Source organism: Patiria miniata, unplaced genomic scaffold (assembly GCF_015706575.1).
Source record: "Patiria miniata isolate m_02_andy unplaced genomic scaffold, ASM1570657v1 HiC_scaffold_3, whole genome shotgun sequence".
Classification (NCBI taxonomy): Eukaryota; Metazoa; Echinodermata; class Asteroidea; order Valvatida; family Asterinidae; genus Patiria; species Patiria miniata.
Window position 1 is genome coordinate 22,447,511 of NW_024037069.1, and position 27,325 is coordinate 22,474,835.

Below are 27,325 nucleotides of genomic sequence, written 5' to 3' on the forward strand. Positions count from 1 at the left end.
GCTGTAGGCCTCAGAAAATACACCTGCCGATTGTCAACTTCTTACAGTGCGACTGTTCTGGAGACAATCACATAGATATTTCTGGAATTATAGTCAGATGAAACCCTAGTATACTGAAAGTGTGGGTGAGATTGTGAGTGTGTGAAGTTGACTACTATCTCTCATGGGCTAATCCGAAATGGATTTGTCGAAAATAAATATGATTATCTGACTTGACCTGAACAGCAAAACAACCGACAGCAATTTCGCGAATGTACTATGTACATGTACACTCACGAGCAACCTATTTATGACATAATAGTTGAGGGTACCTATCTCTTTTTATAAGCCTATTAGCATATCACTGATTTGGCTTTAAGGGTATAGTTGGCTCAACATTACCCGCTTCGTCTTGCATGTCATCAAAAACCTGATTGTGATAAAAGTTGACAATTTGCGTTCTCGCTCCCTTGTAGTATCAACCCTCAGACCCCCACTGCGGCCCGCATTCTGCACTGTGTCCCCGCCGATGGTGGCTCAGTGGAGTGTGCACAACGTTTGAAGAGAGCAACATTTTGGTTGGTATTTTCCTCAACATGGACCTGTTCTCATTCCTACCATGGCTGTCGTTGCTCCCCCTCCCCGTGTATATCCTCGCTAGTTATGTTTCCCCTCGCCCCTCCCCGGAGAACCACCGAGGAGTCTTTGGTTCCCCGTCAAATATCTCTGGCTCCGCTGGGTTCTGTTGTGGTCCAGACGGAGGTACCTGCACCTGCACCGGCGAGTGACGAGTCACGATAGGATGGAGGCCAAGGCGAGAGAGATGAGTCGGTTGGAGTACGGTGGCACATTCGGAGACCGTCAGCCACGAGTAAGTGAGGCTGTTGACGACCATAGCAGACAGAAAAGATTACACAAGTGATGTAAAATTTTACATGTTTTAAATGTGCCGTAACCTCCTAATACTATTAGTAAGGTAAAACTTGGGTGTTGGGTAACGTTTTTCACAAATGTTTGTCAAATTGTACTTTGAAAATCGGTCAAGTAATTTACCGAATATCTTGGTAAACATTTATTTTGTTTGTGATACGAGGGGGAGAGGGACACACATGTTTGGTCTCTAATAAGCACATTATATTCCCCAACTCCAAAGCATGGAGAACAAATGAGAGCTTTAAAAATAAAAAAAAAAGAGAAGCTTCGACGTTTTGTACCCCGCCAGAAAATGAGGATGCCCCTGCATTTTGGACTCCGGTTAAGCCAGATGAGCACAGCGTGTCTGGTTTAGATGTTTCTCTTTAAACTTATTGCAGGTTTACTGTGCCAGCCGACTCAATGAAAGGGGGAGGATCTAGCTACATGTATCTCTTCTGTTTCAGGAGGGGGAGGGGTGTTGACATGAAGGGGGCCGGGGGGGAGGGGTGAATGAAGTCGTGCCGAAGGAGGCACGGCATGCCCCCGTGCTAATTTTGAAAAATGCGATGCTTTCTCCTGTAGGCTATTGTTAGGCAATTTGAGAGTACATTTTGGAACTTTAGCATTCAATTTATAATTGTTTGGACCATGTTACTAGTTCCATTACATTATATTTTTCGGCTGAACGGGATGCATCCCCCATACGCCACTATAGACTGAGTGAGGCATTCTTGATTAATCCTTTATAGACACGTTTTACCCATGGATAGCTAAAATACTGAACATGCAAGAGGCAAACATTATCACGTCTATATATAGGCCTAAGTAAAGCTTAATCTTGATCCAGCTAATGATAGGGTTTGTATTTCAAAGTCAACATTAAAATGGATAGGCTTGGAACAGTTTGGAATGAAGGCCGAGGGTTATTCTGTTCCCTTTCCAGGATTACACATCGCTGTACATCAACGGTTCAGACGCGACCGGCGATCACTGCCTCGTAGTCCGTGTGACTCTCCGGTTCGATGACCGACGGGAGGTATGCTTCCTTCTCCGTGTCCCTGAGGTAGGGGACCTGGTCCTACCCAGACACCCGGCCTGTCTGATGGAGGGCCGTGTCAACGGGGATGAGTTTACCGGGGAGGGACTCAAGTGTACGGTGCTGGAACCACTGAGGACTTGGCGGATCAGTTATAATGGGCTGTGCCGGTAATTATTTTGAATTTCCCCTCGTCATCGTTAGTGCCAAATATCCAGGGAGAGTACAAGGAACCTCATTTCATTTTTTACCTTTCCCCATTTTTGTGAGGGGAGGGGTACAGGCCTCGCGAACGGGGTGTGTGTGGGGGGGGGGGGGGTCGCCTCTGCCAATGGGCAAAAGAGATTTCGCGATTAATTTGACTTTTTCCCACTGCGACAAAAACTCGAAATTGCCTTGACAACTATAGCACGTGTTTTTGCTGGGTGATGGCTGTTACCGCACGTGAACGTTTACTATTCGGTCAAAGCTGTTTGCTGAATAAATATTGATTTATTCCCGAACAACCATATGCCGCCCAAATCCACCCTTGGTACAATGAAAAGCTGAGGAAAACCAAAAAAACCTCAAGACGAAGGGAACGTCGTTGGCAATCCACAAAACTTGAGATTGATCGTCAGATATTTACAACCAAATGATTCTCAAGGCCAAAGAAAACTATCATTCCTGAGTTTTTAATTTGCCATGGCAAATTAAAAACTAGTAGATAGAACGTGCAAATTAACCTGAACAGCCAAAATACTTCCTATAGGCCTACCAGCACACTACAAGGGAAACGTTAACGGAACGACTCTCGTGCTTCTTCAGGGAGAAGATAGCGGGAAAACTGAACTTTACGCACATTCAACCCATTTCAGGGTGTATAAAAAAAGACATTGGAATCAAGACTTAAACATTATTTGTACTGTTAGATTTTGTGTTTTGAATATGAGGAACAAGTGAACTCTTTCCCCCCTGGTATATACTGCAGCTAGTGTGTGTTAATATCCTTTGAAAACAATAATTTACTGCAACCATAACTCGTTGTCAAATTGTAAATCAACTCATGTTTGAATGATTTTTTTTCTGATTTTCTTATTTTCGGGTGATTTCGAATTCTCAGTGTCGGAATTAGGAGATCCGAAGATGAACTTGACGACCGGCCACTGGTACATGTACGATGCACGCTTCTGTGAGTATTCTGTTAAGGAGAATACACGAGAAAGTGTGGATTCGTAATTTAAGGAGGTTCGTTGCAAAAATGATGATAAGACATGAATCTGGGACTGAGAAATGTTTCAAATTTTGTTAGGAAATACTTGAAATGACTCTCCATAGACTTCGTACACAAGCGCGGAAGTGGCGTCAGGTTGCAACATTTTCCCCTGGCTGTTTAGCATGTGTATCACCACACCCGTACAACCAAGCCATTTTATGTGTATAGGCTCCTTACGACAAAATGAATAGTTCAGACGACGATTTCTTTCTGACTAGAAGTAGTTTCTGCAGTGACGGCGGCGAATGTGACAGTGAAGATGCATTGGTAATTTTCGGAAACGCAGACGGTCTTTTTCAGGCTCATTATGGAGAACAATTGTCCGACGTGTTCAATGTGTGGATTCGTAATTCCGAATCCACACTTTACTAAAGATTCGTCGTTTCGAGTCCACACTTTGTGACCAGTGTAAGAGATTCGCAGATCCGAATCCACACTTTTAACAATAGTGTGACGTCATAGCAATGGTTTAATGACAGTCTAATGTTTATACTTCCATAATTATGTATACACATTCGTTTTAAATTTCATGAAAAAAAAACTATTTTAATGGCCTAGTGTACAGAAAACAAAACATGTTTAGGTTCCAGGAACAATCAGCACATTTGGTGTCATCCTTTTGGTGTTAAACCAAACTACTGTTGTATGATGATTGTAAGCCCATTTTAAAAGCTAGTATTAATTTGACAGGAATCACGGCAGACATCCGGGATTTTTTTCACATTGGCTTATCTAGCTCCCATTTTCTTGGACCTCAATAGTTCTTGAATCTGGAGTGCTGAATGGTAACACAAAGCAACCGATGAAAACTGGTGTGCAAATGAATAGATGTTTTCATCGGATGACGTCAGCCCGCCCCCACCTATACCATTTAAGTAACTTGCATTGATGATTTACTCAGGTCCCAAGTGCCTCAGTCAGTAGTATTGTTGATGATGCTACCATGAGCATAGGCCAACAAACTTACGAATCTTTTGCGTCCCGTTACCCCCCTCAGTGTTGTCGATAATCATGTATATACCGTGTACGGGCATTTCGTTTGTGGACGAGTTCGAAATACCAATCTTAACAAATCCATCGCTGTTGTGCCATTGTTGAAAAACCCTCTTCCTTATGCCTACTGTTTTTTGACAGTTGGAGTGCCTTCACCTCCTACTTTGACTTCATGACCGATGTCCATCCCCGCTTGGCCGCTGAGAATCTTGCTAAAGGCATGGGTATCGGGGAGGTATTGGGCACTGTCCCTGGGTAAGTATCTTGAACACAATGTACCACAATGTGAAATTCGAACGAAAGCATTTCTCATGGCGTACGTGATTCCACACGCTTTAGTCCCGGGTCATTCGACCCATATATGGGTCATATTTGACCTAACAAAATGTCTGGGTCAAGCTCTAGTAGTCGCCTTTTCCGGCCATTTGACAAGGAACAGTGTCATTTTGACATATAAAGATTGTCTTTTTGACCAAGAAAAGTGTCATTTTGGGATGAAAATGGTAATTTTGACCTAAGACTGTCTGGTTAAAATCTGACAGGCAGGATTCCCGGTCGAGTCTGTCCTGGATTCCCGGTCGAATCTGACCCGAATTCCTGGTAAAATCTGACCCGTTTCCCGGTCGAATCTGTCCCGATTCCGGGTCGAATCTGTCCCGGATTCCTGGTCGAATCTGTCCCAGATTCTGTGTCGAATCTGTCCAAGGTTCCGGGTCGAATCTGATCCAGATTCCCGGTCGGATCTGTTTTGAATTCCTGGTCGAATCTGACCCAGATTCCAGGTCGAATCCGACCCGGAACCCAGTCGAATCTGACCCAAATTCCGGGTCGAAGCTGTAAACAGGTTTAAACATACAGAAGTAGAAAAAAATATTCTATTTATAACATGGTATTTCAAATACCGCTCTTCCAACAGGACAGGACAGCACGGTCATCATTACGAGCAGTTTGGTATGATCCATGGCGTGGTACAGGTCAAGGATCAGGAGGAGAAGACAATAGTCATGCGCGGTGTAAAATCGCATTCATCCGGGATGCGGAGACATTGGGAGAGGGCGGAAAGCCACATCATCAACTACATGGTGTTAGAGGTAAGTCCTAACATCAACTATACGTACACGGCACAAAGTCGGGAGCAGAGGGACATTTTAAAAGATGCAAATTGAAAGAAATATGCTGGTTTTTTTTTTAATGTACTTACAGTCTCCCTTATGATGACGTAAGCGGTTTTCAAAAAGCTAGTCTTTGCCCGTTCCGTCAATGATATGTTTTTGTTTGCATTACAGTGTATATAACACAGACGCACACACACAGCATAGCGTTTTACTATACTCATGAGGACCTGCCCCTTTCCTTCTTTTGTTCCCTTTTGTTTGTACACTAACGTTTTCTCGACAGCTCCTTTAAGGTTTGTACACGAAATTCTACCGAGGACCTGAGCCCAGGTCCTCGGGCCCATTGTTATCGCACACCCCATTGTCCCAAGTCCTCAGTCATATAGGACAACCTGTACATGCGCTCTGGCCTCTGGAACAATCGCAGGATACAGTTTGTGTTCGATCGTTCAATTAGCAAAACAAATAAAGTTTATCCTTTAACATCTGACCTTTAACAGGATGGGACTTGCTTACATGTCGGTGCATACTGCGAACAGGATTACAGGTTAGTACAGTTTCTTCCTTTTATTTGGAAAATAAAGTTGTCATAAATTTTAGCAATATAATTTAACTTCAGATTTCTACATGTCCCTATATAGTAGTAGCCACAATTTGATAACAATCTGACTAATTCTTACGAAGTTCTTTAGTTTTTGACCTCAAATAAAGCAACTTAAAACGTACTTTTCCAAAATGTTAAAACAATTCTGGGCATGGCGCAATTTTGTTTAATAGAATGACAAAAAACCCCATAAACTGACAAAGACAAAGGAGGGATGTGAGGTGCGGACATTGGCTGCAACCATTAGAATTATTATCATCAAAAGTGTGCGTAAATCACCACTATTTACCACTTCTTCACAGTACTTTCTCGGGCTATATGACCAAGCCCAACGGGGCAATATTTCCTGCAGTGTCTGTGGATCAGCCTGTACGAAAATTGCTGAAGAATATTAACCAACCCCCTAAGACGTTCTCGTTTAGCGTGCAGTTCGAAAGTAAGTACATGTACTCAGTTTGTTTTCCTGCGCCGAAGTTCAGCATTCTCTTAATAATAATAAAAAAACCACAGCACCATCTTTCCTTTGTTAATAAGATAGTAAATAGTGAAGCAATACAAGTAAAAAAAAAGTACGGTCTGTCACGAGTGAATGTGGCCAATCATGCCGGCGATTATCTCCGGTTCCTGTGGCATGAAACGACTGAAAATATTTCAATTCCTCCTGGATGGGATGCTAGTCCATCGCAGGTTACTCCCGAGCTAATGCAAGTACCCAATGATACTCCTTTGTGGAGAGAAAATGAAACAAAAGCATTTAGTTTCTTCATGGTAATGCAAGTGTTTCAAAAGGACATTTTTGGTCGCTATAGCTGGAACATCGAGTATGGGTAGGGGGATTCCATGAATCCATGTGCACCCCCCTCCCAGTTAAGCCACTGGCACATTTTATGTCTGTGTGCCCGGACGTTGGATATTTTTCCAGAATAAACGGAAGAAAATCTTGAAACCAGACGAAGTATACAGACAATTGCTCAAGACTTGAAATTATATAATACATAATGTACGGTGAAAAAGACACAAATAAGTTTTCAACCCGACCATTGATATTTTCTTATACATCTTTCTAAAGACAACTTTACCGTTGAGATACAAGCCGAGGTGGGGGAGAGAATTCCCTTTGACGCGGACAGAGATCAGGGAATCCGTGTATGTGAGTCTCTGACCAGCTACCGGGCTAACGGCGTGCATGGACGGGGAGTCTGCCAGACGATGATCAGGTAGGCCTTCTCATCGGTGACGGACCGGGGTTATCACGGGCGTGGTGTGACCGGTAGGAGATTGTTGGAAAGCGGTGTTGAAAAGACCCACTCTCCCTGCTCCTTGGATCGGAAAATCATCTTGAAAAGAAAGTGCAACACTAAAAACTTCTAACACGATGGTCACCAATGTTACAATGTTACAAGAGTCCTCACCACAAAAAAGGGGACTCATTTGCTTAAGTTAATGTTTCAAAGAAAATAAAGTTAGTGGATTTTTCATCTTTTTTATTTTCATATTCCTGGCTGCGTTTTGTTCGAAAAACCCTCATTATTCGAACATTTTCGTTCAAAAATATATTTGAAATTATAATGATGCTCGACATTTTTTGTAACCAATTATCAGTATCGCGTGTATTTTTATTTGTCCTGAAAAGTAAGTTTTAAAGCAAAATTGAAGTCAAGATGAATGTCAAGTTAAGCTACATGTATTTCATCGACAGATATGAAGGACACTACCCCGCCGCATCGGACCAAGATAGGCCTACGCTTATACTCTACCAGGAACCAGGTTGGTATGGACGAATGTCAAGGTGTTTTTTAAATTTTTTTTTTTTTTTTTTTTTACATTTTTCATTAATAAGGCACACGCAATTTGTTTATGTGTTGGATGATTTAGTTTTGTGATTTCCTTTTTTTTTATCGCATCGTCTGATTTCATTTTTTTGGGTTGTGTTTAGAAAGCCTTTCTGAAGCAGACTTAGCTGCCTGGGTTTTGCCGCTGGCGGCGCCCTCTTGTCGTGTTTCCTCGTTAGCAGGAGGCAAGGGATCACAACTGGCCATGTTAGTCGAACTCAAGCGACACGAAGATGTCGAGGTGGGAAAGGATGAAGATATTTGCCAAATTGACAGGATACTTAAAAGCATTTATATTCGCTCACTTCTGTGGGAGACAAAAGTACCTTTTAACGTAGCTTTACATGGAATGAAAACTTGACATTTTATCGAGATTGGTCATATTTAAAAACATTATTGTCACGTTATGCTTGAATAAGGCCTAAATCATCATTAAATTTGCAATAAGCTATACGATATATTCTTTTCTTTCTGAACAGTTTGACGTTCCCACCGGGTTTTGTATTACGACGACTGCGTTCAACCGGCATCTTCAGGTGGGCCCTACTAAATTCTAATAACTTAAAAAAGAACCCCCAAAACACCCATCTTTTGAAGACGTGAAATTATTTGAGGATAAATTAACCAAGAACATAGCGCAAATTTTAAAATTTTAAAGAAAAAATGGTCTGTTTTACAGAAAAAAAAAAAAAAAATCACAGCAAATTCTTTAATAAATTGAAATGTAATGATTGCACTGTAAAAAGTCCCTGGTCCGAATTGAACCTGATTCTGGGGCATAATGACCTGACACTTTTTCCTGGTCAAAACGACAATTTGTTTTGGTTACAATTACACTTTTTACGGGTAAAAATTACCGGAAAATGAACCACAACAGTCTTATTGTGACCAGGAAAAGTGTCACCTATACCACGGATTCCGGGTGAATTCTGACCCAGTACTTTTTAGAGTGTTCGGTGTCATGGGTTTTGATTTGACTAAAAATCCAAACATATTCATATATTGGTATTGCGTTTAGATTATTTCATTTGAGAAATTTTCCTCCTTTTTTTTTTAGATTAATGAGGAATTGCAAGCTGCTGTCAAGACATTAAGCGAGGTGTCTTGTGGGATACAAGATGGAGACCTGAAGACGTCATGTGACAGGTAGCCAAGACGACATTATACGATACGTTGATAGTAAAAGTTTTTGTGTGTGAATCGAAGCATTCACCTTCAGGGCATGGAATTTGAATTGAAATTAATTATTTCAAGGTAATATTATTGTATTATCTTCATGTTTTCATGTATGATATTCAAATAGTCCAACTCCATTAGTTCACTATGATGTTAGTAGATATTTGAAACAGAATTATACCTTTATAAAAAAAATTGTACTGAATTTGTCAGCACTGTGACAGTATTCAGCAAAGCCGAGCTGGCAGACGACATGAAGACGGAGATTTCCCGCCAATTTCAGGAACTTTTTAGAAGTCCTCAAGATGGTCAATCGTATGCCGTGCGCTCCTCAGCGGTTGGTACGTATGCATACATACATTACTTATAATTTTAACACTTCAGGACAAATCCTAAAACTGCTCTCAAGTCAAAACAATCTTTAATTTTATTTTGGGGGCTGGTACCAATTTCAATAGGGGGCGCTGTTCAAATTCGACTCATTACTCATTACAGAATGGTGTACCGTATTTTGAACAGGCGGACATTACACCAGTATAATTTTTTTGGGGTGTCACAGCAGGGGGAGGGGGGGGGGAGGGGGGTTTCGACTTCTTTTTTAGAAATTTGTATGAGAATTTTTTTTTTTTTGACAGAGCTGGGGGGGGGGGGTGTTACCCCCAAAACCCCCCTCTGGATCCGCGTCTGATTGTAAAGATAACCATAATTTGAACTTTTTGTCAGAGCTTTTATTTTCCAATCCGTAAAACTAAGACATTCGGCCCCAGGAAATAGGAAAGGTAGGCCTAACGTTCGAGAAAAAATAAAATAAATAAATTGTTTCTTTTGAAATCAAACTGAAATTTGTACACGTATTCCTGCTCATGTTCAGGCGAGGACACGCCACAGATGTCAGCGGCAGGACAGATGGAAACATACCTCGGCTTGAACACAATGGAAAAGGTAAGGAAAAACCTGCTAAAATTTACATTTACATTATAATAAGAAAAAATAATCGAAAAGTATAACAGTGATTTACTGCCTAAATGACGATTATACTTAATCTTTCAGACTGACCCATGCAACTAAATATTTCAATCTAAGACTCACGAGACGTTTTGAAGTCATGCATTGTATCACTGAAGAGAAAATTCTCGAAGTCTTTGTTAGACTTTTTAAAATTTGGTACAATACGTCGTTTGTCGCTAGCGACATACCATGTACATACATTGTCACTTCGTGGTGAGAAAAAAATCTATTCATTTGTCATGACAACGAAAAAAAATCACATAGGGATGTGTGTGAATTGTTTTCGTTGCTGAAAGAACGCTCACTTTTTTCGTGATCCGTTGACAGAACTTTACAACGGTGGTTGTGTTTAAATTCCGTAACTTGAAAAGTACATAAGTGATTTGAATGATTCTTTTACTATAAGAAAGCTTATGAACTTGGGCTGTTATATCCTAGATTTTGAAAGTGCTACATGCAGAACTTCACTAAAACAATAGTCCCGACATTTGGGTTTCGTTTTTTTGACTCACCCTAGGCCTATAGTTTATTTTGGTGATGATTAAAAAAAAAACGGGTCTTGCAATTCCAGATTTTCAAGGCTGTGCAAGAGTGTTGGGCGTCGCAGTTTTCCTTCCAAGCTGTCCAGTACCGAAGGTGAACAGACGTTTTACGAATTTCTTTCTCACTCCAAAATCAGTCAACTAATTATAACTTAAGGTTGAAATAAAGGAAAGGGGAAAAACTTAAAAGATGAGGGGCCTTCAGGAAGAACACATGCAGCCTATGGGGTGTTATACAAAGAAGCACATTGATCATGTACCTACTAAACACCGTGTAGAAGAAGAGGAATCTTGAATAGCAGCAGTGTTTTGGGTTCTGAATGCATTCTATTCAAAGTAATGAAAACAGCAAAAAATAAAGGAGGTAAGACCCTCCTTAGGGGCCTCTCCTCTTCCTTTAATCCAACCTCTTCTGTTAGGAATCTCGTTTGTATCAGCCTCTTCGCGCACTGTTATCACAATCAATTTCAGTGTTTGCATTTCCTCCTTTGTTTCAGACAGTACGGTCAGCCAGTGGAATCTACCATGGCGGTGGTCGTACAGGAAATAGTTCCCGCCAAAAGTGCAGGTTTGGAAGTAAATTCTTCAATGTTTAAAACTAATTCTGAAAGAAACTGGAAAGACACCATTGATACAGAAATCGTTGAAATTTATTCCCACACAGAGTACGGCAGTCTACGACAACAATTTATTACCTTGTGTCTAAGGACTGTGTTAGAAGACATGTCACGAAGTGGACCTATAATTACAATGGAATCATTTTGACCCTCTTCTAGGTGTGATATTCAGTCGACATCCAGTCACTGGCAATCCAGCACAAATTGTGATCAACGCCAACTTTGGACTCGGTGAGGTACGTTCTCATCTTTGTCTTCAGCCAATCAGCTGATTAGTCCGTGTATGTAACCTTTGTTGAGGAATAGTATATCTAAGTTGCCTGTCAAAATCTCGGGTGCGATGTGTCCACCCCCGTTGCAAATTTGACGCTAGATGGCGCTCTTTCCCCAAGTTCTTTGTTTTTCATGACTCCGCAGAGGGAATGGGATGAGTAGCAGTGATATATAAGAACAGTCGTCATTATCCTGTTCTTTGCAAGAAATGACTTTTGTGTTTTGGGATGATTGATCCGCTGCCCCCTCCATATCTGCCAGTGTCGCGGAGTAGGCCTACGCACAATCGACCAGTTCTCGGGATAAGTCCCCGTATAGCGTTTTTGCAGCACAGCGCAGGCATACGTCGGCAATGAAGTTCTGGTGTCCTTCAGTCCTTCGCGTTTTCGCCCCTGAGGGCGTACTTGTGCACGGAATCCTTGATAGGGAGCAATTATTAAAACTTAGACCTGACCATCATTTTGCAGTCAGTGGTGGCAGGTGTAAGCGAAGCCGATACAATCACCCTGGAAGTAGACAGCAAGAAAGGCTTGACGATAAGTGAGAAGAAGATCGGACGGAAACAAGAAGCCATATTCATAGCAGGTAAGTGAATAATGAAGTTAGCCACTGAAAATCACAGCAGAGCTTTCCAAATACACTCTATAATATCGTCTTGATTACAACATTCAAGTGAATCATAAGGCAATCTTTAGAATCAACATGGTTTTCTGTTGACTTCCAAAGCTCTGTATTTTTTTGGTATGCCGCTCACTCCAAACCCCCTAAATTATGTGCCTTTACACATTATTTTATTAGATACATGACATACGGTTTTAAAAATTGTTTGTACATGTATAGATATAGGGGGACTAAACACATCAGCTATAGAAATCTCTCTTTTCTGTCCGAATGAATTAATCCAGAAATAGGAGGCACCGAAGTGACGTCACTACCCTCATCCGAGTCTGCGAGTTGCGCACTAACGGACGACACGTGCTTAAAGCTCGGTCGCATTGCGCTACTGGTAAGTGGAATCATCATTCCACGAAGTCACGAAAGCTTTGCCCAACTTAAGGTCTTTTATATATATGTCAGATACAACATTTGTTAAGTTGTGCTGCTCTCAAAAGAATTACCAGTCATCCACACATACAATTAAGTTTCACTTAATTGTTTCTTTAATTGCTGCCGGTGTGAGAATTCAAGGTGTAGCCTATTTAACAAGCAGTCATTGTGAATTTTTAATGTTTTGATTCCAGTTGGACGAGTATTTTTGCGATGCCAGGGACATCGAGTACGCAGTGGTGGACGAGACAGTATACCTTCTTCAGGTAAATCAATGTCTCAGCTCTGTGGACATAGACTTTATTCACGATAAATTGAAACCTAGGTAAACTCTTCATTTTTGAAACTTGCGAGTAGAAGTGAAAGCAATGAAATTAAAGTTCATTACACATTATTGGTACCAGTCTACTGTGATGAATAATTTAAAATTTGTGATTAAACATAGCCTAATGTCTTAATGGAGCCAGGTTTAAAAACAAATTTGAAAGTGAGGCTTGGCACGCACTCCAATCATCAAAGAGTCTGGCGCCATCCCATTCAACAGTTCACAATTGTAAAATAGATTCAGGGAACACGATCGAAAATGGCGTCCTCGCGAATAAGGTCTGTTACACTCTTTGAGAAAACGGAAAAATCACGCACAACCTTTCTATCACGAGTCGCGATTTCGTCTATAACTCTTTAATTCCAAAAATCAGTCAAATGACTGATCGTTTGAAATCACCGACATTTCTGGATTTCTTGTTAATTACCGGAAATCAGATCGAATAATTCCACGGCGTGTTTTAAAGCAGTACGATCCAAATAAGCTTTTTGATGATAAATCGGTAGGTTACTGTGGGATATAAAGGTTGACCCTCCAAAAAAATGCAAGCCTAAAACATTTGCCTTTAAAAAACAAAAGATCTGTGAATTTTTTTGTTTTGGGTATCAGATTAAAACTGAGAGCTTTTGCTTTCAAATACTGAAACAATCATGAAAATAGCACTTTATAATGCGAAGAAAATGCCAATTATGTCAAAGTAGTCATTTTTCATCCTGTACACAAAAAAATACCACAGTAAGGGATTTTCACCCTACCTACTTGTGCAAGTCCTAATCCTTACAAACAAAAAGGCACACAATATGACAACAGTACAAATGAATTTAATGGAAAAACCTTTTATGTTCTACCTGAACAGGTATCTCATCCTTTTTAGTCCTATTTTAAACCCTTTCAGCATCATATATATGTCAACATATTGAAGAAATTGCACAAATGAAATATATTTGCAGAGTATAGGTTTACAGTAAAATGTTCCACTGTTTAAAGTATTTGTGTACATGATAAAAAAAGAACTACATTGTACTTAGTTTTATACATAACTGACATTTTCTCAGCAACCCAAATTGCTTTTTTCATGATTTTTTTTCCAGTATTTGAAAGGAAAAGCTGTAGCTGATACCCAAAACATAAAAGTCCACATATCCTTCTTTTTTGGGGGGGGGGGGGGGCGGGGGGGGGGGGGGGGTTCACCCTGTATGTATGCAAATGATCCTGTATGCCTATGTCGTTCCTTGCAGGCACGGGCAATAACGACATTGGATGCACCTTGTCATTACGAGCTGCTGCATGAGTTCGATACCGGTGTGCCCACCGACCGAGCACTTGTCACCACCGGTAACATCCAGTAAGAACATTGCTTTTTTCTTTATATTTGAAATCCTAAATCATTCTCGTACTATTTCTCAGTCACCAGGTTTTCCAACACTAAGCACTGTTGCCCTTAAAATACTTGAGAGAACGAATAAATGAAATATTGTAAAATCCGGCCTTGTCATCGGCCTTTTATTTACATACCCGACGTAGAGATTTGTTCAAGAAACTTGTAAGAAATAGGCACAGCACGAAATGATGTATAAGCAGAACAGATGTCAATTTGTACGTTTGAAAGATGTCTTTCTTCTTGTCGCTAAACATCACCAGTATGACCCATGAAAAATAATATTCTATTTGTTTAATTGGTATATGACCTAGTTAGATATAAGATCAATATGGCCCTCTAGGGTCTCACGCCCCCTGTAAAATAAATGCATGAATCCTAGACAAACTGACATTAAATAAACTTTGCAAGTGATTATTAAATTTGAACTCTTTGTGCAGGGAGATGTGTCCAGGCAGTATGACGCCATTGACATTGCATCACTTCTGTTTTAATTGCGACTTCGGTTTTCAGGTAAGTTAAAACGGTAGTCTGGTTCAGGGCAGGTGAACATAATGTCAGTCTTCGAGATTATTATTTGAACATGATTTAAAAACAAAAATCAATTTTAAGCTGATGTAGGCTGGAGAAAACTAAAGCTTCAGTCAATGACATTGGCTATTTTTTTTTCATTGTTCAGCTTGATCATATTGCACTCGGGAGGCCTCTGATACTACCGAACGTTAGAACCATCTACTCGTTCCACAATCAAGGATTCTTCAACTTAACGGTAGGTAAACAATAAGTGAAAAGAAAGAACAATCTTTCAAGTGAATCATCGTCTTACTAAACGTCTACCATTGCCTCTTGAGGCGAATAAGCCTTAAATTACTGTTATTTTGCATAATTATATTCATTGAATCTCTGCTTCATTCCAGGACTTGTATTGTTTGTCAAGTAGGGCAAGCATGTTTAGCTCGAAGGAAATGGGACGTACTATATGTGGCGAGGTGAGTACCTGCAATCTTATTGCTATTTGTCAGGATTAGTTCAACTGAACCCAACCCAACCCAGCCCAGCTCAGCCCAGCCCAGCCAATGCAGCCCAGCCCATCCAAGCCCAGCCAAACCCAAACCCAACCCCAAACCCACCCAATACCCACCCCGAAACCCAACCCAACACCCAACCCAAAACTCAACCCAAAATCCAAAACCCAACCCAAAACCCAACCACAACACCAACCCAATACCCAACCCAAAACACAACCCAAAACCCAACCCAAAACCCAACCCAATACCCAACCCAAAACACAACCAAAAACCCAACCCAAAACACAACCCAATACCCAACCCAAAACTCAACCCGAAACCCAACCCAACACCCAACTCAAAACCTAACCCCACACCCACCCAATACCCAACCCGAAACCCAACCCAACACCCAACCCAAATCTCAACCCAAAATCCAAAACCCAACCCAAACCCAACCCCAACACCAACCCAATACCCAATACCCAAAACACAACCAAAAACCCAACCCAATACCCAACTCAAAATCTAACCCGAAACCCACACAATACGCAACCCGAAACCCAACCAAAAACTCAACCCACAACCTGAAACCCAACCCCCAAACCCAACCCGAATCCCAAACCAAAATCCAACCCAAAACTCAACTCAAAATCTAAAACCGAACGCAAAACCCAAAACCCAACCCAAAATCCAACCCAAAACTGAACCCCCAAACCATCCTCAAACCTCCCCCAATTAAAACCCAACACAAAACTCCATCCAAAACCCAACCAGCCCTGCCTAAAACCATGAACATTTTTTTTGCCTTTTTTGTGATTTGGAAAGGCATTAGATGCGAAAGACCTTGCTGAGTCGGAGAGGATTGTATCAGACCACACTGCATTGTCTAGATGGCAGAGACATCTCAACACGCTCAAATACATTAAGGTATATCATAGAGCAAAATTGTTTCTCAATATCTCCGTTTGTTTTGTAAAGTATAAAATTACGAACACAAAAGATGATAACCAATACAGTGAAACAAAGATGTTTCTTATGAAAGCCTTTCACATATTCAATTGAAATTATTAATGGAAGTTGCAACTTAGGATGAAAACTTTCATATAGTTCCTCGGCTTCGGCTGAAGAAATGTTGCCCGAAGCTAGTCTTTTTGGTTGGTTTCACTACTTTTTTTTGTAACAGAAATTCTTTGTGAGTCGCAAATGCCAGGAGGAGTTGATGGAAAGAGTCTTGCAGACGCTGACCAAACACTGGACGACTGCGCATGAGCAGTATCATGACATCATGGCTAATATGAACTCTGACATGGGTCTGGTAAGAGATGGGTCATGGGTCCGTTAAAGATTTCATTTTGGTCGTATAGAAGCAACTTTCATTTATTTTTTTGAGGGAAAAATCAAGATTAATTCTGGGGTTGAAAGCGGACCGAATCACTGAACTAAACCTAAAACTTCCTGATTAGATTCGAACATGAGAGTAAAAAGAACATACCACGCTCCAACTCGAGTATATTTTGAAAGCAAACAAAATGGGGATTGATATGCCACTTTCAGTAGGAAAAAGCACCCTTTCTAGTCCAAAACTTGAGTTTGGACTCTTTTATAAGGAGCACTTTGAAGATACTTAACAGTTCATTGTTTCAAGTTTTGCTACTTGCACAGAATTGTGTGAGAGAAACGAACACTTCAAAAAACAATATTGACTGACTGCTATCGGTACATGGGCGCAGACCAGTTAATCGGTCCGAAATTGCCTATACGCCGGCCAAATTACGATTTGCATGCCCTCAAATTCTCCGGTATGAGAACATTTTGAGGGCCGTGAACTTGATGATTTGTAAAAAAAAAACCGAAGGTTGGAAGCCGTGCAGAGGACTGCGAGCTCGTATATATATATGTGAAATTTGGATGAAATTTAGGCCATACAATGGCTCTATTTTGCGTAGACGTCCATTTTCAAAATGGCGATGGGCTTCAGGACTGCTTTTAAGGGTAATCATCTTTGGATGGAATTTTCTCCCAAAAGTAATCGCTTAACGCCACCAAACTTGAACAGAAAATGAAAGATGATGAAATATGCTTAAATTTGATGCGTGTCTTGAACACTTCAGAGAGTTGCTAGTATTTCTAATAATTTTGTGAAGTGCGCGTAATTAACACTTAGGTCTATGGCAGTTTATTTACCGGTCTGGACCCACAATATACCAGGATCGACTGTGCGGGAATATTCCGTGCGCTTGTGTCGTGACCTTGGGTCAAATGTTGACAAACAACATCCAGCCAATGACTGGCTAAAGCATGTTGAAGTCACCACCAGGGGCGGTGGATGTGAGTTATATTTTCGTTTGATGTTTTATAGGGGTTTTGGTTTTCTTTGTGGTTCTAGGCGAGTATGTATCACCTTCATGAAAGCGTTAAATCCACCGTCAGCCGACGACTAATCACTGAGATCATCAAAGGAGCGTCAAAGGGTGAGTGAGGGCGGGCTGTATTGTTCTGCATCAAGTAGAGTCCGCGTTGTACGCAGGCGTCCAACACATTACGTCCGCCAAGGAGGTTATGTTTCATCGGCGTTGGTTTGCTTCTTGGTTGATTGGTCGGTTGGTTCGTCCGTAGGAAGATAACTCCGAATATTGGTCCTTGGTACAAGTACAAATCGATTAGATTTTGGAGGTGATCCGGATCTGGGTCTGGATCCAGGATTTTTTTAAAGGATTCTTCACTATATGCCAGTGTTTTTTTTTTTTTTGGTGTACTGACAATATGGCGGGGAATTGTTTAGCCTTGGCGGGGGGTTGCAATCTCTGAGTGCTTTCTAGTTTGGAAAGATTTAATGTATAAGCATTTGGATATATATAGGTGCTGTAGACTCGAACCCCACGTATTTTTGTCTGAAACGGTGCTTTTTAATCAATTAACAGCACTTTTAGCTTTTCTGATTCATGGCTCTTGAAGCTGTTTTTGTAGGAAGATGAAATCCGAGAACAATTCCGTTTGTAAAGATAGTGAGAATGAACCAAAATTGATATCAAGTTCCCAACGCGAATATTTTTGGGACGTCACAAATTCTGTGTTTGCCTAGAGTATAAACGTTTAGGATAAACATGCAGCGCTTGGCGAAATAGGCTACCTGTCTAAAAAGTTTGGTTGCGAATGTGTCCACAAAGGGAGGGAAGACAGATCTGATACAACACCAGACTTGGACCTGGAGTGCTAAAAAAACATGCAAACTTTACTCACTCTTTGGCTGACATAAATCTCCAAAAATGTTCATGAGGCATAGACAAGGTCCTCAGTATTTCACCGACCAAGTTTGAAGACTCAATTCAGTTTTTAAAGGAGACTTTTATTCAATATTTTGCACATGACAGGGAATTCAAGTGCTTTCAAAATGAGGCTAAACACTAGACTGGTACATGTCCAACCATGGTCCAACTGTTTGAAAAAAACTGACCTCTTCATTCAATGTCATTAATCTGGTGGCTGACTATGGAAAAATGTGTAGAAATAGAGACTATTACCAGACATGCCAGATGTTTCTTTTGGCACAAGTTGATTGATGCAGTACTGAAGGGTTGCTGGACTGGTTGTATAAGGTGCCAGTCTATTTTCTTGTGTTACATGTTTTCATTTTATAACCTTAAGCTTTGGGTCTCTCATACACATGTTCCAAATTTTCAGACTAGTACAACACATAACGTTATCGGTTACCTTGATCCCTTCATCTATTATATAGATGTGAATGCCGATGGTGAAACCGCCATGTTGCTCTCCTCGTGCCCAGGGGTCGTGAGTGCCGATGTGCCCCTGGCCATAGAGGTTCGTATGTTGTTCTGAACATTATTATTAGTCTTTTAGAAAATTGGTCTCTATACGAACGTTAATAGGGACCAATAAAAAAAGGTTTGTGTGCAAGGTACGCTATTAAGACTCGGAAAACTGTTATTGTTCACAGTTTGTGTGTTCATTTTACAAGACCTTCATGTGAACATCTTGGTGTGAAGATTCGTCGTGATACTTTCGCCTGTTGGCCTCCACATTGTGACCGGGGTGTATCGATGCCTCTAAGAAGCCCAATCATGTGATTGTGGGGATAATAATGATCAAGAATCGCGCGAAACTCTACTTTGTTTTTGTTGATGATGTAATTGTGTTAATTTTCAAGTTGCTAGTTGATTCACAGTTTTCATAAAAAGTTACCCAATGTATTCCTCGGCAAGCTTTTTAAAGTTATATTCACATTGTATTTTACCATCGATAATAATTCTCCCTCGAGTAGAGAGTGGCCCGGGCAATAGTTCGAGAGGGAATGGGCGAGTCCTTCCGAGACATGGCCCCTGAAGAAGCATTAGCTTGGATCCAATCCTCGTCTAGTGGCTCAGCAGGCGCTGCCTTCGCTGAATTCTTGAAGGTCCACGGACATCGATGCATCAAGGAGGTCAGTTAGACAGAAAAAAAGGAAAAGGTTTCGAGATTGTTGTTACACTTGAGTTGATATTACTTGTTTGAATAAACTTGTAAAACTGTAAGCTCGTAAGCCTAATCTGAATTACCCATAAATAATATGATTGGAGTTTTTAAAGTTTGATCCTGATTGTGTTTTTCTTTTATCTCCTCATGAATGTTTATGCAGATTGAGCTACGTGAAAAGTCTTGGGGAATGGAGCCGATTCAGACGATACCAGTTGTGCAGGTTACTCTATAAACCTGAATAAATCAATGACATATTCACACACTCAATGTTGAGATATTTTATCATGGCATTTTATCTTGATTAATTAATATTTTTTTATTTATTTTACTCAGTACAGATATGTATGTCCCATTTCTGCTCAAACAAGTTGATATTTCATAATTGTTATGTACATGATTGTCTTTGAGAAAGTACTGAAAATAAACCAACAAAAAAACCTTGGTATCGTTCGTTTGAAGGCAATTTTAAAGTCTGGTTCCCTGTCGACTTCTACCGAAAAGAAATATCTGAGTGTCGAAGAGGCTGTCGACCGACTAACAGTTTCCCTGTCTAGCATTATGAGGTGAATGTATTTCAGGTTACCTATATTCTAAAATAACACTAAAAGAATTAATTTGGAAATGTTTTTCTTAAAAGAAATTTCGACAGTATATACAGTATGTCCTAAAAAGTGTGTCCCGAAAAAGTTAAAATAACTGAAAACCATGAAGTCAATTTTGAAAATACTTGGTTGTGCAGATACTCCTAAGCCTTGGCCTCAACCCCTATGAGTTTCATTTAATTTCAGTCACGCATCAATTGATGAAAACAACATTTTTTTGACACTGTGACCAAGTTCCTTGCATTATTTGATTTCTGTACTGTGTTAAGCTATGCAAGATCCTTCATGTTGTGTAAAGGGCTGCAGTTGGGATTAGAATCATTTGCCTGGCTATCAGTCATCATGGCAAGACCTCAGTTTAATGCTCAAGGGCATTGGAAAATGAAAAATACGTCCCTGTTTTCTGTCCTCATTTATAGATTGCTGATAGTCAAGTTCTTCGTGCCTTGGGCTCGTGTGTCAGTCGCAAGCAGAGAGCGCAGTAAGGTACGAACCATAATATTCAGTTTCTCGACGGATGACTGTTGCAAACCTGGACGAGTTCGTGAAGACGTTTACTATAGAATTAATTGTTGTCTTTTCTTGTTACTACACATACCGTCGTAAAGGCTTAGCTCATCATTTCGTTGTGTTGTTTTTAAGTCCTTAAGCATCCGACTGAACCACCACAGGAAAGAAGCGTTCTGGAGACTAGCAGGACTCATGGTCAAAGAGGTAACAAAGTTTGGTGTTTTCCCCTCGCAATCAACAAGATGATATTTCTGGTGTTGGTCTGGTCTGAACTTGCTTGAGCACGGAAATGATTGATTCACGAACGTTTGGACCAATTCTGTGACCAACTTTTACTAAGCATGGAGAAAAATTGCAAAGCAAAACCTGGTGACAAATTTGCATAGCAAAACCAGGTGACAAAGAAAACTGTCATACAGTGTGTCTTTCTTGAGACTGGTCATCGGCATATATTTTTTAGGTCATCAGAAGATTTTTACTTGGCATGTAAAGTGACTAAGCAGTATTTATTGCTTAAGTCAATGTAACTGGTGTTTTTTTATGCGTCGTTTTGCCCTAAAGTAACATTGCTGAAGATTTTTGGGACGTAATATACAAGGATCATAAGAAAATACATGTACATGTATGTATCAAATCTTGTAACTGAAGAAAAGTCAGGATTGGACCAACAGATCATAGGAATGTAAACCCATTTCACGATAGGATTGACGGATTGGTTATGCATAGGCCTATCCGTATATATTTTTTTGTGCACACTCTGTCTACCATGCAGGGCCGCCTTCCAGATGATGATTTGCTGTTTTTCTTGACACCGTCCGAAATTGGTCATTTACTCAAGGACAGATCACCTGCTCTAGTAGCGAGGTAATGAACAAAAATTAAAATTGAAAATTAAAGTCGTTTGGAACTGTTTTCTCCCCGAAAGCTAACATGGAATTGACGCCTCAAGTTGTGCCCAGAGCTCCTGAATTATGTACCCCCCCTTCTTATCCATATAGCCTACCAAGTGGTGCGTTTTTTTGTGTAGGCCTAGCATTTGCGCATGGGTCTTCATATCATAGATTCGTATGGAAAGATTCACTTAGTGACGGCGTTAGATTTTGTATTTTGTGGACATTCCAATTTGTTAAAATTGACAGTGGGTAAAAAATGGCCACGGGCGACGTAAGAGGAGGTGTGGGATATACACCCAATTAATCGGGGTTTTTTTTTGCCGTTGGCAAAATAGTTTTGTGAGCAAAACCCTGTGTCCGTCGGTACATGTATTGGGATGAAGAGCGGAACCTAGTGTGGGGTAGTGTCCTGTGTCCATGATTGAACTCCCACCCCCGCTTTTCGATTTTAAAGAGGCCAGGTGACCGGGGGAAATCCTGTCAACTTTTATTGTCGACCCTCCCCGCTCTTCAAACTTGTCCATTACCGTCCATGGACTCTCCTGCATGCATGGATGCGACTGAAGCAACCTATATGATCTGTCCTGTTATCAAGAAGAATGTTAATCTCTTCCTTCAGTTTTCCCGAGTAGACCTACCTACTCTTCTGTTTATTTCTCTTGTAGCCAAGACCTGTACCTGAATTGGCTTCTGTAGCCTTGTTCAGTTCGAATTATGCATTAAAAAGTGCGGTTAAAGACCGGAAAAATTATGATGGTTCACAATCTTGTTATCCATGAAGATTTTAATCCTTGAACCTTTTTTTTTTTTTTTTTTTTAAATAAAGGGCTTTGCGCAGGCGCCGTATCCTCCCAGAACAAGCCTTGTACAGGTTCCCGCTTATCTCCAATGGAATCCCAAAACCGGTAAGCGCATGTTTATGATTAAAAGTGACTTTATCTGAAACATGGAAGTTTCGAAGAATGTTCATATTCTGTGTCAAAAGCGAAACAAACTTGTTTAACGTTTCCAGAACAACAATGAGTTTCGATTAAAATCATCAGCATCGTATTTGATTAAGTTTCACAGGAGTGTCCTGTTTGTTATCGGAAGGTTGGTTATAGATTTGATAATTTATCAACAGTGCATGTTTAGTCTAAATTTATTTGTCAACCCCCGAGTCTCCTGAGATGTTTGAGTAAGATTTTTGGAAGAAAAACAGTCTTTACAAAATCAGTGTTTCGTCAAATAGAATCATATCGCTTCTTTTGAAGTTCGTACTTTTTCTGTTGCAGATTTCCGAGGAAGAAGAGACACACAGAGCGGGGATACAGTTAAAAGGTACCAAATTAGTCAACAATTTCATCACAGAATCATTACATAGATTACCCCTGATGTTTGTAGAGAGACAGAGAGCCGGAGAGATTAAGAGCCAAGCACCGCGCGTATTTTTTTTAATTTATGCTGAAAATAGAGTCAATGGTGTTTACGGAATTTACTTATAATCAAACTAATCTAATTAGCTGTAATCCGGTGTATGCTTCAACAATATAGTAAGTACTGTGTTGCAGAATTATGACATGTGACTCAACGTGATAATTGTCATACTATTTGTTGTCCAGGCTTGCCAATTAGCACAGGGATCGTGAAAAGCACCGCTAGAGTCGTCACAAGCCTTCAAGATGCTCCCAGTATACAGGTGATACCACGTGGCATTGTTCCAATCACTGTACCAGGACATATCTCTCACTGAACCCGTTTGTACACTTGTTCCCTCACTTCCCTGTTATCTAAAATAGCTCCTTCTCTTTAATATACATTGCTCCGTCCTTTCTTCCTCTCTATTAATGTGCATTCAGCATTATCATTATCTTCTGTACAGTGGCGTAGCCACCGGGGGGGGGGGGGGCCGTGGGGGGGGGGGGACCGCCCCCCCATTAAACCTTGTCGCCCCCCCCAGTCGCCCCCCCCCCCCACTGAGATTTTGAGTTTCTAAAAAAATTATCATTGATTTAAATCTAAACAGTCGTGAATGATCCATATGATGACCACTGAGAAACGACCCTTCGACCGGCGACCGCGGACTAGTAAGCTGACAACCGGCGTGACATAGCGCATAATGATAATCTAAAATGCGTATTAACACCCACTGCACTGCTCGCTCACACCACGGAACACGTCTTATAGACAGGTGGTCCGTGGGTCACACAGTTTCAGTCAGCGATATCACGCGAATCGGCCACGCACAAACTTTTTCCTCAATTCACATAAGCTAAATAATAATAATAGACCAATTAAAATTCCTTGAAATCAGTGGCGTAGCCACGGGGGGGGGGGGGGGAGGGCCGTGGGACTGTCCCCCCTTGAAACCTTGTCGCCCCCCAGTCGCCCCCCCCCACACTGAGATTTTGAGTTTCTAAAAAAATTATCATTGATCTACATGACGCCATGGGCGTCAATCCTGGGGGACCGGGGACTGGTCCCCCCCACTTTTTGAAGGGTGGGGGACACAATATCAAATGTCCCCCCCCCCCAGATTTTTGATCTCGTGTCTCATTTACAGGGCCCTATTATGTACTACAATGTATCTTTTGCTTAGAAAATATTGGTTAAAGTGGTCAGAAATTGCCTCAGCACCACAGAGCATTTAGAATCCAAAATGTTTCGGGGCCCTTAAGCGGGCCCCAAACCCCACGCCTATAGCTCAGAATTCTGGTAGCTGATTCAATGACTCCAACCTCGAAAACAATGTTCAAACAATTTTCTTATGCCTTTTGCTGACAAAACCTCGAAAATTATGTTTAAATTATTATCTTTTGTGCTAAGATAATTATTGGTTAAAGTGGTAAGAAATTACCTCAGATCACACCACAGAGCATCGAGAATCCAATTTTTTTCGGGGCCCTTAAGTGGGCCCCGAACCCCACGCCTATAGCTCAGAATACCGATAGCTGATTCAATGACTCCAACCTTGAAAACGATGTTCAAATAATTATCTTTTGCTAAGAAAAAATTAGTTAAAGCATGGAGGAAAGTGGTAAGAAATTGCTTCAGATCACACTACAGAACATCAATAATCCAATTTTTTTCGGGGCCCTTAAGCGGGCCCCGAACCCCCACGCCGTAAGGGCTTCGCGCTTCGCGCTCGCATCAATTCTGATCAAGGTATGTCCCCCCCCTCACTTTTGAGAAGCGATTGACGCCCCTACATGACGCCCCCCCATAAAATGTTCCAGCCCCCCAGCACCCCCCACTGAGAAACTGCTTATGTACCATCCGTTCTTGTGTTCTTGTTATCATGTCTTGTTGATGTTTGATTGCCTTTGTCTCGTTTTGTTTGTCTTTGTAAAAAGGCAAATCTTTAAGCATTTTGGTCTTTTGAATATACCTCAATATCAGCCTTCTTCTTTTTTGAAGGTCTGTCTTGTAAATTCTCCCTCTGAATGTATCACTGCCTAATTAACTTCATTAGTCATTCACTATTGCATATTCGCTATATATGGAAATATATGTAAATGTCTATTTGAATTGAAATTTTTGATTCAAAATCGCTTACATTGAGTACATTTTTTTTCATTGTTTTAACCCTAGCAAGGAGACATCTTAGTCACACGCATCACTGATATCGGCTGGAGCCCGTACTTTCCTCTCATCAAGGGTCTTGTGACCGAGATTGGTGGAATCGTTTCCCACGGTGAGCGAAAACAACCCAAAGTTTAAATGGCGATATTAATTACATGACTTCAGGAACCGCTCGATTCGCACGGAGTTGTTTTCTGGAATGGGGCAGTTGAACTCCTGATTGAAGTCAGTTAATTACGCCCCGTCCCAACTATGGACAAGGCGATCCCAACTATTATACGACTGTCCCAACTATAGTTGCCTTCTCTTGTAGATGGGTGAGCTAATGGAAGCACTCAGTCAGATTTGTCAAACAATTGAACATTTAGGCGCCCGTCTTTCCCGCCAGCGATTTTTTCCTACACCACTAATTCGCTATGGGCGTATACTGAAGCACTGTTGAGTTGCAAGTCAGGTTTTTGGACTTTTTTTCCCTTGAAAAAAAGATCCTCCAAACCACAAATTGGTGAAAGAAAAAAAATGTTCCAAATGACTAACAAAGCTTCTTAAAAGAAAAAAAAGAGTAAAGAAGAAGAAAAAGAAACCCATGGTATTCAAACTCACACCATCGGATTTGTAATCCGATGTAGTATCCACTACACTACAGCAGTGACTTCACCGAGGTGCTTGTTTTAAAGATTTAATAATTATGATTGCATGTAAAGCACCCTTCAGCATAATTCTATGTGTAGTAGCGAATTATGGTAATCCTTATATTTAGGACACCTTTTTTCCCGAGTTCTGTTCAAAAGTGACTGTTGCAGATAACTGTCCTAAAGCAGTCTTTTTTCTTCAGATAAAATCATGTAAGTTGTAATTTTGAAAGCACTTTCAAAGAAATGTGACTTTCCTACCTTTTCTTTGCAGTACGCCATCTTGATTTTTAAAAATATTTTCTGTTTGTCATCGTCGTCTTTAACGGTTTAACCCCTCATAAATCAAAGCCCTGCCCTCTAAGTTCTACAAAATTAAACCTGCTGATATTCAAGAAGGTGTCATTGCCAAACTGTTAAAATATGTCAAGAAATATCAGAACGTCACTTTGGAGTGTCATTTAGTCAGCTGTTTTGGTGAGTCTTTCAACCTTATATAAGAACGGGGTCCTGAAGGTAAGGATTACCCGAATTTATGTGGTATGGAAGAATAAACGGCTTCCCGCCAACTGCTCAAGCTTGCCTGTTTGTTTCCATATCGCGAAATATTTTGTGATATCATGAAACAAATTTGATGTAAAATATTTTGCGACGTCGTGATTTACATGTAAGGTGTCCTTTCATTGCCACCAAACAGTCATGTATTCTGTTGTATTCTTATGAACGTGTACATCATTAGGTGCTGTTGTTGCTCGTGAGTACGGCCTTCCGTGTGTTGTCAATGTACAACGGGCTACCGTCGTCTTCAAGTCAGGTTAGTACAGCGTACACTACCGTGACTGGTGTCTAATCCATCTCCAAAAATAAAAGTACAATAAAATATTTGCCTCATTAATTGTATTTGTTACCGATTGTGAGTTATTTCTCAGGGGTAAGAGCGTTACAGTGTAATACTGTAATGACTCAGGGTAAGAGTATCTATTACCATAACCCTACCGTAACCTTAACCTACCCTAACCCTATTACCCTAGCCCTAACCCTAACTTTAACCCATATTTGATGTCTTTAAATTGCTATTGCCGCAGTTTTACCCCCTCCCCCCTTGATCATTATTTTATCCTCATGCTGGAATTGTTTTGTGGATTCACTCTGTGTTCTCACCACAGGTGACATTGTTCTTCTGGATGGAGGCAAGGGGACTATCGATAAAATACAAGCAACTGATTGAGATTCAATGGTTATCGCGTTATGTTGGAGGCTGGTTTGTTTAAGAATAAAGTGAAAATAAAGCCTCTGTAAAGGTGATGAAAATCGCAATGCAGTGCGCCACCAAGAGTTTGCGAGTCAATTTTTCAAGTTTACGGTAAACAAAACATGGCCCATTTCAATGAGTGTCAGTAGACAACTTGAATTAATATGTTATAGATTAGGGCATAGCGTTCTGTCGCCTAATACAAATAAACCCATCATAATGATAACAAAAAAAAAGAAAAAAGAAAAAGGCAAAGGCAAACAGATCCTTGAATCATACGCTTTCGCAACTACTGAC

At 40.7% G+C, this 27,325-nt stretch overlaps 1 protein-coding gene across 1 annotated transcript; it reads left to right on the plus strand.

Moving 5' to 3' along the window:
• On the plus strand, nt 1–27,319 carry LOC119736561 (uncharacterized phosphotransferase YvkC-like). The gene is given in 41 exon segments (XM_038210575.1): nt 1–660; nt 663–850; nt 1,838–2,100; nt 3,033–3,101; nt 4,320–4,433; nt 5,095–5,269; nt 5,794–5,840; nt 6,200–6,333; nt 6,967–7,114; nt 7,597–7,664; nt 7,834–7,970; nt 8,209–8,265; nt 8,787–8,875; nt 9,119–9,246; nt 9,777–9,847; nt 10,485–10,549; nt 10,953–11,023; nt 11,232–11,308; nt 11,813–11,930; nt 12,251–12,351; nt 12,587–12,658; nt 13,956–14,062; nt 14,536–14,608; nt 14,775–14,864; nt 15,013–15,084; nt 15,931–16,032; nt 16,289–16,420; nt 17,492–17,576; nt 18,842–18,924; nt 19,385–19,543; nt 19,739–19,798; nt 20,038–20,141; nt 20,600–20,666; nt 20,823–20,894; nt 21,463–21,554; nt 22,410–22,488; nt 22,858–22,903; nt 23,185–23,261; nt 25,154–25,256; nt 26,516–26,590; nt 26,943–27,319. Coding segments are annotated over 41 exon segments (4,017 nt in total). The 5' UTR covers nt 1–575; the 3' UTR covers nt 27,005–27,319.
• Nucleotides 27,320–27,325: the final 6 nt, after the last annotated feature.